We start from the raw sequence: 14,478 nt of genomic DNA, 5'->3' as shown, positions 1-14,478 counted from the left end.
TATAGCCTCTCCCAATTCTTCCTCCCACTTCGCTTTGATCCCCTCCAGTGGTGCCTTATCCTTTTCCAACATGGCTCTGTATACCGCTGACTGTCCCCTTCTCCAGTCCACTTACCGCCAGCACCTCCTCCAACAATGTGGCGGCCGGAGCCTCCGGGAAACTCTGTACCTCCTTCCTGGCAAAGTCCCGAACCTGCATATACCTAAACCCTTCTCCCTGCTCCAGCCCATACTTTGCTTCCAGCTCCCTCAATCCTGCAAATCGACCCCGAGGAAACAAATCTTTTAGCGTCTTAATCCCCTTCTCTTCCCATTACCAACCCTGGGTTGAGTGTCTAATCTCACATCATCTCCATCACTTAGATTGCCTTACGCCACCTCCGTAACATCATCCATCTCTAACCCTGCCTCAGTTCCTCTTCTACTTAAAAACTCATCTGTGCCTTTGGTACCTCCTAACTCACATCACCTCCCGTTCACTCATCAATGGATCACGAAGTGCGGTTTTGTTGTACATTTGAGTGCCCAAGAACCAATTCTTCAGTGCGATTCCACCAGTTCGAATTGCTGATTTTTGTAGACTGGGGGAAAAAAACTGGAACAAGAAATGAATGAGCAAGATCGTTCCTATCCTACCTGTGAACATTTATGACCTGGATTTTGCATTCAGCAGCAAGTGAATGGGGTCACCATTGTCGCTTGTCGGTGAACCCCTCAAGCTTTACAATCCTTTAAGGTCTGTGCTGCCTCCAATTCTGGTTCCTGAACAACCCTGATTTTCATTGCTTCTCCAATGGTGGCCATGCTTTCAGCCATCTAAATTCAAATTTCTGGACTCCACTCTGTTAAGCCTACCTGTCTCTCCAACCTCCTTTCAGTTGCTCCTTAAAACCCAATTCTTTGACTAAGCTTTTGGTCACCTGATTACTTCATTATATAGCCTGGTGTCAAATTATCTAATAACACTCCTGTAAAGCATCAAGGAACATCTTCACTGCATTAAAAGTGCTACATAAATGCAAACTGTTGTTACAGTAGCTTCCACTGCAGCCCAGATGGAGGTCAACAAACTTGGTAGATACCAAATAATCAAAGCGCTAACTTGTCTATTTAGATCTGTATCACAGCCGAAGTGCACTTACACATTAAGAGTAAGGAAGTGGTGAATACTTATGATCATTTATCTGTTAAGTAAGTTTCTGTTAGAAGAATTGTTTAAATGAAAAGAATTGCAAGTCTGAGACATGCTAGTAGCAAGTTAGTACCTGGGCACATAACAAGGATGATCTTTGTTGATCAGATTCAGTAGAAAAATAAACTGCCTTTTAATGATATGGAAAATTGAGTGTGAGTCAAGTTATGGGAGTTATCCTTTTTAAAACATTAGTCCAGCTAATTGGATTAAGTAATACTTTGAACTATGTGGATTCTCCCATAGTTAGCGAAAGAAAAGTATAAAAAGGATATTTGAATAGATACTTCAGAAATGGTCCGATCAGCCATTAAATCTTTAAGCTCAGCCGGTAGCATGGTGAATTTTCTGGTCTTGCATTGCAGATATGACTTAACTATACTATCAATAGTTATCATGGCATGTATGTCATTATCAGTAATACTATATTTAATGTAACTAACTATGAAACACAATGCCAAAGAACCTTATTGTCTTGGGCAGTAACTGTAAGAAAGAACATTCATTCCCCAAAAATTATTATATAACACTTTGTTTCAATCCCCAATGGTCTGTACACCATTGCTGCTTAGATACATCAACACAATGTACCACAGTACTGTATCACAAGGGGAAAACAAATAATTGCTTGTCTGCTGTTGCCAACCAGTTCAAGAACAGCATGACAGTGGTCTGAAAGATCCTTCAGAAATCTTATGATATAGTGTGCATAGGCCTGATCAGGAGAAAACATAATTGTACATTCTTAACACAGTTTCAATTAATAGGCCTTGATATAAGTTAGTTCCCGCATGTACAAAGTGTTTGACTAATGGTTTGCTCATTCTAGGCCAGGAGTTCTCCCTTTTCAAATGTTGTTGTTCCTAGGTGTTTGCACAGGAGAATTAACTACTTAACTAGATAATGGGGGCAGGAGCCCATGGAGTGGGGGTTGGGGGGGGGGGGGGGGGGGGGGGGCAAAGAGAGAGAGAGAAATACAAGTCAGCCCCACTGACAAGAGGCAGAAAAGCTCATTTGTATAACTTATCAGATCTCTTTAAAAATCCCAAAATATTGTGCATATAGTTGATTTCTTTGAATTCAGTAACCTGTTGCTAAACAGGCATGGGTTGCAGCCACTGTGCACAGAAATCGCAATGAGATGAATGGCCCTTAATTAGTTTTTGATCTTCTTTGGTGGAAGAATGTTAATCAGGTCACCATTAGCCCTTGCTGTTGTTCCACAAATAATTATTTTGAATTCAACACTTTGGGAGGAGAGATGGGGATGATGGCTGAATGGGTCAGGAAGTGGAGAATGGAGTGTTGGGAAATTTTGAGTGCGTATAGGAAGTAGCTTAGATGGTTGAAAGCAGAATATTTGGAAAGGAAGAAAAGCAAAGATAGAGATTTCAATACTAGATTGGCTCAATTACGGCAAAGGCAGGTAGCATTATTGAGGTAGTCTGAGTAATGGGCAGGATATAGAGTTTAAAGGTCAGCTCTAGGTCAAGTAAGAATGTGAGGTTGTGCACTTTCCAGTTTTATATGAATTAGCAGCCGAAGTGGGGAAATGCATGGGAAACAAAGATGTTGGGTCAAAGTTGAATAAGACAGATTTAGATTTTCTTCATGTGTTTAAGCCAAAACTTCAATGTCTAATGCACAGTCTCTAACAATTAGAGATAGTCATGAGAAAACAAAAAGGGTAATCATTAACAAATATATGAACATTGAAGACAGGATCTGTAGATAACATGTCTAAAGAACATCATAACAAAAGGAAAAGGAAGGAACAATGGATGGCAACATTGGTTATTCCAGAAGTAACTATGTAAATGGACTGGTTCAAACAATTCCAGTGGTAGTTATTATCTTGCAATTCTGGTCCAACAAGTGATCGCTTTAAAACCTGTATACAATGAAGAACGTTTGCAGTGATGGTACACAATTAAGAATTATTTCAATGGCACAAAAAAAGGCACTTTAAGCCTCCTAGATCAAAACAACATGATACATGGCTGTACTGTTTTTTACTGTGCCCCTTATCGTGTTTCAGTGCCAACTTGATACCCTGGCAGTGCCCATGCCAGCTGCCAATGCCACCTGGGCACCCAGGTGATGCTGGCACTGCCAGAGTTCCCAGGTGGCACCAGCAGTGCCAGGTCACCACCCTACCCAAAAGGGCATGCATGCTGGGGGCCTCCGATCCCCTTTGGCATCCCCACGTGTGCTGTTCCGTCTGGTTCCCATTTGTGGGGACTGGTGCTGAATGGCGCTTGCCCAAGGTCTCTGAGGCGAAGGAGTTAAATCCCAAAATCTCAGTACCTCAGGAATCTGGACATTAGAGTGAGGCTTACTGCCTCGCTACAATATGTAGATTTGTTATAAAGTGATCCCACCAGTATAGGCGGGATTCACATCACAATGACTTGCGAAATTGCGTTAAATCTCGTGAGGCGTTATGAGCCAGGCAGATCCCGGGAGTGGGGTCGCCCAGCTTTCAATGGCCAAGCTACGCCGCAGTGAGCTGCTTTTCGGTGCAGAGTGGCCATTGGATCGCGCTCCTTATCTTGTTCCATGTGGCACATTATTGAATATCTTTTGAAAATATACTACCTCCTCTGGTTACCCTTTATCTACCCTGCTCGGCACATCCTCAATAAATACCAAATTTGTAAAACACAATTTCCTTTCCATTAAACCATGTTGATTCTGTTTAATCTTGATTTTCAAAGGCATAGCTTATGAGCACCATTAACCCATTTACGCTTCAAAGTCCAACAGCCCTAAAACACAGAAAAACATTGGGAGTTTTCGCTCATGCACATGTAGAAAATCCAAATCTGTCCTATTCAACTTTGACTTTGTTCTCGATGCATTTTCCCAGTTAGGCTGTTAACTCAGATTAAACTAGAAAGTGTACAATTTACATCCATAAAAGTTAGCAAGCTCTAAATGGCTGCAGACAAGGCTAAAGAATTCACAATCATCATCAGAAGTGCTGAGCGGATGATCTATTTCTGTCTACTCTTGAAGTTCCCGCCATTTCAGCCAATCCAATTCACTCCACATGATATCCAGAAATCACCGAGTGCACTAAATACATCGATGTCTACTGGCCCTGTCAGCATCCTGGCTATGTCAAAGATTTGTGCTTCAGAACCAGCTACTCCTTGTCCTTGAGCCAAGTTGTTTCAGTACACCTACTATATATGCATTTACCAGGACAGCTGAAAAATTGTTCATGTATAGCCTGTCTACAAAAAGCAGAATGTTTAATTCAAACAATTACTGCCGCATTAGCCAAAACTCAATCTTTAGCAAAGTGAAGGAAGTTACAATCAACAATGCTGTTGAATGACATCTGCTCAACAACAACCTGCTCACTGATACAGAATTCAGGGAATAATTGTTAGCAAAAACAGATCTGGTTACGTTTATGGAGCATACTGGCCAAAAGAACAAAAGATTGTGCAAGTGAAACTTATTTAATATATAAATTTAGAGTACTCATTTTTTTTTCCAATTAAGGGGCAATTTAGCATGGCTAATCCACCTACCCTGCACATCTTTGGGTTGTGGGAGCAAAACCCACCCAAACATGGGGAGAATGTGCAAACTCCATACCGACAGTGATCCAGAGCCGGGGTCGAACTTGGGACCGTGGCTCCGTGAGGCAGCAATGCTAACTACTGCGCCACCGTGCTGCCCCCTGAAAGTGAAACTTAAAACAATGGGGCCAATTAAGGGAATAGAATAGAATAAACATAATAGCAATGTTTTTCAAACTTTTTTGCCCGGGACCCATTTTCACCAACGGGCCTTTCTTCGGAACTTAACCGGCTGACCTTCGCGACCCACGACGGCCGACCTTTGCGACCCACACGGGCTGACCTTTGTGATTCTCACTGGCTTACCTTCGCGACCCACCATTTTCACTTACCTTTAATGTGACAGGTGAGCCTGCTTGGTCCTTATGATCTCACTTGCTTTGTTATTCACTGTTCCATTTCTAATAATAACTTAATATCTCACTCCGTTGAAAAAGAGAGGTTTGACCTCGAACTCACCATGTTGTCTACAAATGCCTTTGAAGTTTTTAGTTTTAAATTTTCATTTGCCAGTGCTTCCCTGAATATAACACACGTGAACTTTGAATCCTGACTTGTTGTGACACAATGAATAACCCATACCTCAAGTAATCATCTTTATGCTGCTTTGTTCCTCTTTCCAGCTTGTTCTTCATGGAGGCCCAGGAGTTCATACCAGCACTGATGGCCGCTACAAAATGGAGGAATCTCTCTCGTGCCCAAAACACGTGACGTCAGCGTGACCTGCTCTCTGCCGCCGCTTCCTGTGGGAGGACCGCGTCGTTTGCTGAAGAAAACTGGCCCTGGACAGCGGGCGGAGTCAGGATGAGGCAGTCCACCCGTTTGGCTCCGGGCCTGCACACTGCTTGAACTGGCAAGCATGTGCGGGATGGCCGATAATCTCAAAAGTCCGCTGCGGCAAGCATTTTTAAAAGCTGGTCACGGGGCGGCACGGTGGCACAGTGATTAGCATTGCTGCCTGCGGCGCTGAGGACCCGGGTTCAAATCCCGGCCCTGGGTCACTGTCTGTAAGGAGTTTGCACATTCTCCCCGTGTCTGCGTGGGTTTCACCCCCACAACCCAAAGATGTGCAGGTTAGGTGGATTGGCCACGTTAAATTGCCCCTTAATTGGAAAAAATGAATTGGATATTCTAAATTTAAAAAAAAAAAGCTGGTCACGACCGTTGGGCATTCCTCCCACGATCGGAAACGCCATGACCGAACGCCGCAACCCTCCCAAAACCTGCCCGCGACCCAACCATGGGTCACGATCCTGAGTTTAAAAACCTCTGCATTTTAGAAACAGGTCATTTGGCTCGACTACACTGGGCTGGTGCTACTTCATAGGAATCAGAATTTACAGTGCAGTAGGAGGCCATTCTCCCATCGGTTTTGCACTGACCCTTGGAAAGAGCATCCTACCTGAGCCCATACCTCCACCCTATCCCTACACTTCCACCCTATCCCCGTAACCCCACCTAACCTTTTTGGACACTAAGGGCAATTTAGCATAGCCAATCCACCTAACCTGCACATCTTTGGACTGTGGGAGAAAACCCATGCAAACACGATGAGAACGTGCAGACTCCACACAGACAGTGACCCAAGCCGGGAATCGAACCTGGGACCCTGGAGCTGTGAAGCAACTGTGCTAACTACTGTGCTGCCCATCTCCTTCCATTCCGTTTACCTTGTCTAAAGATTCTGAAAGCCTTTAGAAAGACACAGAATTTATCTTAACCTATTGGTCATCGTTGTCAATATTAACGTCAAGTGATTAAGTAAGAAATGGAGTTAAATGAAAAGAAAAATAATTCAAGTTGCTGTGCCGGTGGGAAGCACAAAGCTTCCTGTTGAAGCAAAGGTCGTGTTGCATGAGATGATTGTGAAGAAGGATGTCCTCAATACCACTCCACAACACATTTCCATAAGTCTGTATTGCAAGATTTTATTTGCCCCAAAAATATTCTATACTTTAAGGATGTTTTATCATAGTACTTGGTGCTAACAAGAAAACGACCATCTGGGCTAGTCTGAGTCCAAAACCAGTTCAACTGACCAACCAAGCTTTGCAATTGTTTTCTCTTCTGCACATATAACATGTTTTTGTGATGTCATTTTGATCAACTTGGATGGGTGCAATACCGTCTCAATAGATTGTTGATTTAAAGTAACACCAGATTGATTTGGCTTAATATCTAGGTCATCAGACTCAGGCCAGGCAAGAAAGATCCAGGCAATGCAGCATGTTCCTGGGGCCGACCATCGAACTGCAGGACAGTCAAAGAGAAGAAGACTAAGCCCCCTTCACCGGGGGGGGGGGGGGGGGGGGGGGTCGGAGGCCGGGTTGCGCCTCAGGGGTAGGAGTTGGAGGCGAGACGGCCGGGGGGGGGGGGGGGGAGGTCCCTGTCAGCCAAACCTTTACTGGGTAAATATTGTCATATCCCTGTTGAAACCATCTGAAATTTTCAATTTAAAATTACATTTTCAGATGGTTCCCAGGACAGGGCAATTGACCAGTTGAAGTTAGTACTTCTGCAAAATTGCCATGCAAACCTTACTTCTGAAGTTCCCAAGGGGATTCATCAGAGCATCTTCGGGGTTACTTGCTTAGGTTTCACCAAAAGCAGGTCTTGTATTCCTTTCAAGTTGCCAATAATTTTGCATTGCTTGGAAGCAACTTGTATTTTGTTGAGCACTTTCAAATAACAGCGGAGTTAATAAATGCAATATCTAAATAGGATTCCTTCTTAATGTGAAAGAAGTAGTTCAGTAAAGGAAAGCAAAGTGGTCAGTGATTTTTCTTTTGCTTTGCAAAATGCCATTATTGATTCTATATTGCTGATATTTTCTAAAGAAATGGTGACTGAGTAATTATTGTCAAAATTATCCTTCTCTCGTTAAGGAGTACTTGGGTCCAGACAGTACTTCTCTAAAGATACCAGATAACTAATTATGCTGCACTTGAGTTCCAACTAACACTTGATAAAGATACCAAATTGATCAGTCCAGTATAATGGGAATATAGTCAGTCTCTACTATAATGACTTCACAATGAGGTCAAGATCAATCCAAACCGTAGGAAAGTGTCTCCTACTTCAATGGTGAAGTGTTGTAAATTCAGGCCAGATTCACATTAGGATTGGCTAATAATACAAAGTTCCACAGTTATAAGTGCACTCTTGTTCATTAATCTAGGATAGATGAGAATGCAGGGAGGTGAAGAGACAGCGTCCTAATCCACTGCTATATTGGTCTCCCGTAACCTCCAATCTGAAAGAAAATACCGAGCTGCCAGAATTTACAATTATTTTATCAATGTTGTTGCAGTATCTAGTTCCCAGCATCTTTTCATTGCCTATTTGGAAAAAACATGAAAAACAAGTTCAAATAATCTATCCAAAGTAGTGCTCTCAGCAAGTAGGAAATACTCACTTTAGAAGCTGTTTCTCTTGTATAAATTAAGTGAATTAATGCCAGAACATAAACACTGAAGGTTCGTACTGTCTGTTGGTTTGGTGTCTGGCTGTCTGGGATTTTCCTTCAAGGTTAAACATAAGAAAATAATTTCAGTACTTTGAGAGCTTACCTTGGCTGGCGGTATTTCTAGCAAAGCTCCAAGCTCTTCAAATGTAATATTATTGTACAGTTTACTGGCAGAAAGCAGGTTGTGCTCAATGACTGCTCTGTCCAGTATACTGGAACCTGGTATTAGGGAGGAAACATCACATCATTACAATAGATACAATGTCACATGAATTTTTTTAATGATTTAAACTTCGATTAAAAAGAAACTCGAGGGTTGCCAGTTGCTGGCCGAAAGTCTTTAAAATTTTAAGTCACCAGAAAGGGGAATTATATTGCAATAAACATTCAACTTAGAGACAGTGCAGTAATTGCAGTATGGTGGCAGTTTGCAAACTCTCAGCTTTACTATTGGGAGGAATCATCAGGGAAGAAACCCACACCATACTATGCTTATATATCTGCAAGCAGCTCTTCATTATCTCACAAAGCTGGTGTATATTTAACTACTGGGAATAAAAGTCCAGGATTTTTACTTTTCCTTTTAGGTGAGCATCTGATTTGCTCTACACATTCTATGACAAATCTTATTAAAGAAGTAGCTTAAATATGGAGAATCATGAGCTTAAGCACATCTTTGTCAATTTATGGCGACTTAATAAATCTCCTAATTGGCAAACCTCAGTTTCAACAGTAGCATCCTAATGAGGATGAAGCAAATGGTAAATTAACAGCTCCTTTAAAGAAAACCTAGAGCGACGAATTTAAATAAATTGCAAGTTAATTTTCTCTTTCTAAAAGGAGGAAAATATGCAAATTCAAAATTTATTGAAGAAACTATAATTTGTGGCATGTGTGGAATAGAGACTATTTGCAGTATTTAATTTTGCCTTTAACTTGCTTGATTTATTTGGCTGTGGATATGGCAAGTACTTTCCTCTATACCATTTCAACTCTATTACTCGTTCAACTGATATTGGAAAAATAAAATCTAAGTTTATTTCTTCAAATCTAAATTAGCTCCATAACATTTTAAAAACACGAGCATTACACAGGTGATCCAAAATTTTGTGCCACATAGCATTTGACAAAGTCTGTATTGGCAGGCCACTGCAAACATGAAAACAATATTAGGCGTTTCTGAGGTAGTGGGCTACGCAGATGCTGAATAAATAGCCCTCAGGCTGAATACAGTGTCTGGGATCTGGGAATTCATGCCTAGTTCTACTTGTAAATATAATGATTATAAACTGGGTAGTTCAGTTTGAACTTAATGGGATGGAGGTTGTAAGAGGGCTGTTTTTAGCCCCGTTAACTCATTGATGAATTAATCAAAATCAGGCTCTAGATGTATTGATGTCAGCAGCTTGAAAAAACATGCAAATTATGTGAGCATGAATTTAAAAAGGAGTGTGACCTAAGAATCCTTGGCATGTATCTACCCAGCTTCCAAATGCAAAAAGCTTCCAAATGTAAAAGGCTGGATAGCTCTGTGCTAGTCAGTTAAACAGTAGGACAGTCAGAGTGCCTGTACCAAGAGCACAAAAGATAGTGCCTGACTTGGCAAATTCAAAATGAAATGGGCAAGATAAATTAGAAATTATGGCCAGAAATATCTAGTCTCAAGAGACAGCTACACCTGCCTACAATCGCTCATCTTCGGTGATTCCAAGGTTGTGAGCCAAACACATAATGAGAATACATTGACATGTCAAAGTACTTACCACAATAGTCTGGGCTAAAACAAAATTTATGCAGTCACAAAAATCCTTCATTTCATAAAGTCTAAATAGAATACGTGATTCTTTTTTTTGCAAATCTTCAAACACACTTTTTTCCTTCGGGAGAATAGTAGGGAAGTAGTCCCGAACTGATTTATCGGCCTGCTGAATCATGTTATGAACACTCCTTCAATGGCCAACAAGTCCGCGTTGGACTTGGACCTGGAACTTCTGGTTCACTTGGATACTTGCCAACAAAGCATTGTACAATTTAATCACACTCACAAACTGAAACAATGCAATTCACCCCCGGAGATAAATGAATCAATGGTTTTCCATTACATTGCATCCATTTATGAAAGTGTTTTCCAATTAAAGGGATGGGAAGCATTATTTGCTATCAGTGACTGAATTGTTAATATGCTAATTCAACCAGTAACAAGCTGCTGTACAAATACTGTGTAAAGATTTAGAATTTTTAAAAATTCCAATTTTTCCCCTTCCTTTTCCTCACCTGAAGGCATTGATTCATGCTAAGGTACAGTTTCAATGCAAATGCCAGTCATTTTATGCATCAACCCAGTGACTAACTTGCATACGTAGACCTGGACAGTTAGTAATGGTGGCAAATTCTGTGCAGGACATCACAGCTAAACTCAGATTCCCAAATTCTCTCCACTTATTTAAACTTTGCATTGAACTCTGATCAGAAATGAAAAATGGTCGATTCCTCCCCCAGCCAAGTGAATTATGGTATCCGCATTGTGATCTAGGTTGAAATTAACTAAATCGACTGATAGTGGAAATTGAATATGCAATCATCTGTACTGCAATGCCCTCAATGAATAAAAAAAATGTATGTGGAGCTTTTTTTGCCATTCTGAGCAAGATCACCACTTTTAATATTTGGAAATTACTGGTCTCCTTTAATGTGTCACATTACCCAGAGGAAAATATTATATCTCTTCCTTTACATCTCCTCTACACATACCAAAAGCAAGTGGACTAGCTGAGTTGAAGGTGCCCAATCAACAATGGCTTAAATCAATTAACTAGTAACCTCAGGATGAATGAATATAATCAGGCCTATTGATTTGTATCAACTAAAAAGGTTTTATGGAATTACATTACAGTAAGTGAACCAGAAGTTCCAGGTCCAAGTCCAATGCGGACTTGTTGGCCACTGAAGGAGTGTTCATAACACAATTCAGCAGGCTGATAATCAGTTCGGGACTACTTCCCTACTATTCTCCCGAAGGAAAAAAAATACATGGAATTGTGAAACCTTTGCTGCTTTTCATTTCAGCAAATCCATTCATTTTCATTTAAAACCATAAATCAGTGGTCTTCATTAAAACCGTAAATATACAGCAGTCTGTATTTATTCTTATCATTCAGCCATTAACAAGAATTTTTGTTGCCCTACCAAGATGGGAGGACAATAATAAAACTTATGAAGTGCAATGTGTGATTCTTTGCAGTCAGGCTTTAGACAGACATACTGCATTGAAGTTCTCCACATGGTTAGGTGCTGAATTCAACAATGTATCGGGATTTAACACAACACTTACACTTGGGCTAGACTTGAGCAACATCGTGCACATTTGTGCCCTTGGCTTGGCAGAGTGTTAAAAACAAAGTTTACAGTTCCAAAGATATGCTTTAGGTTTATCATGCATAAATCATTCTGCTACACACTACAAAAAAAGGTGTGAAACACACACCTTCAGGACAAAAACTGACTGTGAAGACTTTACCATCAGCAGTCGTTGCTTTCTGGTGAGGCATCAGCATGGCAGCAAACTCCTGCAGCTGGTTCCCTCGAATGATTCTATCCAGATACATTTTCTCTAAAATGCCATAAGCTGCAAGTTGCTGGCAGCGTTCATCCTTAAACAGGGTTGCCAGCATACGGGAACGCTGCTGTCCTGCAGGAAAAATACAACCAACAGGATTGCTGTGAATGTTAAAACTTGACTTTGTTGCACTGCAGTATTTGTTTGCAATGTTACATCTATACATAGAATTTGACTTCCCACTCTTGCCTAAAAAAGTATTCTGCTTTAAAATAAGACACAACAGAGAATCAATTAAAATAGATAAATACGTCTTTGACACGTCCACTTTTAAATAACCCTTGACATTTCACCTAATAAAACTTTAAATGAATTAGAATTGTAGGAAGGTTTTAACCAAGCCTGTTTGCCAAACCTATGACAAACTGTGGAAAAGTAAAGGTCTAGATCCATCAGATTGAAACAACCAAATTTACTTGAATACGGGCAGCACGGTGGCACAGTGGATAGCACTGCAGCCTCATGGTGGCGAGGTTCCAGCTTCAATCCCGGCTCTGGGTCACTGTCCACATGTGGCGTGTGCACAATTCTCCCCAGGTTTGCGTGGGTTTTGTCCCTACAACCCAAAAAGATGTGCATGGTAGGTGGATTGGCCACACTATATTGTCCCTTAATTGGAAAAAATGAATTGGGTATTCTAAATTTATTCCAAAAAAATTTACTTGAATACATTTCTATGATGGCACATCCAGAATGCTATCCAAATTGAGAAAAATTATTTATACGTATGCGCTGGATTTAGCTGTTAGTCTCACTTTATGAACCCTCTGTCCTACGAATTGCACCACAGATGTTCACACAAACAAAATGTGACCACAACAGATACGTGTATTTGGGCAAGCAAGTGTCCTATTATGTTTTATTCAAATGCAAACAAAGATTTGTGAATGCAAGATTCACCGTTCCAAATATAGCTCCCAAAATATATACTAGAGCTCCTTTTGGATCAGTTCTGATGTGCCTAAAATTCACTTAAGTTTTTATTTTTTCTCAACAGAATTCTGTCGTACTAAAACATTGATAGCAAAACTAGAAAGGCTGATAACAGTTCAGATTCCAAAAGTTTAATTAACAAAATTAGTATATTTTCCACACTAAATTTGACTGCATCATGACATGAAAGTCATCTCATTTGATCCATTTACATTTGAAATAAATAATGGTTCAAAAAACTATATACGAAAAGAAGCCTGCTTCCAGAAATGAACAATTGGTTTGCCATTTTCAAACATGCATACATAGCAACAATGTGATTTGTCAACCTTTAAGATTGAAAAACAAAGCTAGAATGTCTTTCTAAATTTGAATCATAGAATCCCTACAGTGCAGAAAGAAGCCATTTGCCCATTGAGCCTGCACTAGTTCTCTGAGAGAGCCCCTTACTTAGGCCCACTCCCGTAAACCCGTAACCCCACATAACCTTTGAGCACTAAGTGACAATTTTACCACAGCCAATTCACTTAACCTGCACATCTTTAGCTGCCTCACGCCGCCGAGGACCCAGGTTCAATCCCAGCCCCAGGTCACTATCCGAGTGGAGTTTGCACATCTTCCCCATATCTGCGTGGGTCTCACCCCCACAATCTAAAAAGATGTGCAGGGTAGGTGTGTGCCACACTAAATTGCCCCTTAATAAAAAAAGACCTGCACATCTTTGGGCTGTGGGAGGAAACCGGAGCACCCAGAGGAAACCCAAGCAGACACGGGAAGAAAGTACAAACTCCACACAGACAGTTACCCAAGACCGGAATTGAACCCAGGTCCCTGGAGCTGTGAGGCAGCAGTGCTAACCACTGTGCCACCGTGCCGCCCCAAGGTCATGACGGCATGACGTGAAATGCAACATCTCTAAAATGTTCTAAATATTGTTACTAACGTTAGTTAATTACTCTCCTCGCAATGCTCAGAATGCAGTCAAATTCATATCTTAGATTTGAATTACTTTTAAGTATCTTTCTATGGAATTGCCTACTGAGCTGGCAACTGGTTTACTGGACAGAGATGGAGGACAGCTGTGAAGGAGTCTGGAGCCCAGATCATTCTTGGCCCTGATTCAGGAGGAGTTTTGAAGCAGAAACTTCAAAAAGGGATCTAAACAAGAGTAAACTTACTCAAAAAAAATTATAACTTCACTAAATGATAACTTCATAGAATCATAGAATCCCTACAGTGCAGAAGGAGGCCATTTGGCCCAACTTGTTTGTGTACTTGTCCACTAATGGAGGCTAGCAGGTTGGACCCTAGTGCACTAACAAATCTACAAGAATGCGGGTTCAAACTTGGAACTGCAATCAAAATAGGTCAACTCAACTGGATATTTATTGTCCACAATGCTGTGAGAGCTATATACAGTCTTGGCATTACTGGTCTACATTGTAAATATATTACCTGCTGATGCTAGAATTGTGCAGTGTAGTGCGTGCTTTAATGCCTCTAGTCGTTCAGTCTCATGCACTATAGATTTATATGAAAGTTCATTATATCGCTGAGCAGCTTCTATAAATTTCCTTCTGTAGTCGAGGACACGAGCATAGCATACCTGAACACAAAATCATAGAAGAAAATTTCACTTTTCAAAAAATAAAAGTTTTTAACCATTGTGAAATTCAAA

At 40.9% G+C, this 14,478-nt stretch overlaps 1 protein-coding gene across 2 annotated transcripts in view; it reads right to left on the bottom strand.

Moving 5' to 3' along the window:
• Positions 1–14,478, bottom strand: part of cops4 (COP9 constitutive photomorphogenic homolog subunit 4 (Arabidopsis)) — a 108,692-nt gene that overhangs the window by 55,042 nt on the left and 39,172 nt on the right. Inside the window, exons 6-8 of one of the 2 annotated variants that reach the window (XM_038791685.1) lie at positions 14,256–14,406; positions 11,736–11,939; positions 8,355–8,470 (exon numbers count right to left, since the gene is read on the bottom strand). In XM_038791685.1, coding sequence (XP_038647613.1) covers positions 8,355–8,470; positions 11,736–11,939; positions 14,256–14,406 — 471 coding nt within the window. The remainder of the gene's footprint in view (positions 1–8,354; positions 8,471–11,735; positions 11,940–14,255; positions 14,407–14,478) is intronic. The other variant, XM_038791686.1, reaches the window with a different exon arrangement.

The sequence above is a fragment of the Scyliorhinus canicula genome, chromosome 3, assembly GCF_902713615.1.
Source record: "Scyliorhinus canicula chromosome 3, sScyCan1.1, whole genome shotgun sequence".
Classification (NCBI taxonomy): domain Eukaryota; kingdom Metazoa; phylum Chordata; class Chondrichthyes; order Carcharhiniformes; family Scyliorhinidae; genus Scyliorhinus; species Scyliorhinus canicula.
This window is presented reverse-complemented; position numbering and strand designations above follow the sequence as displayed.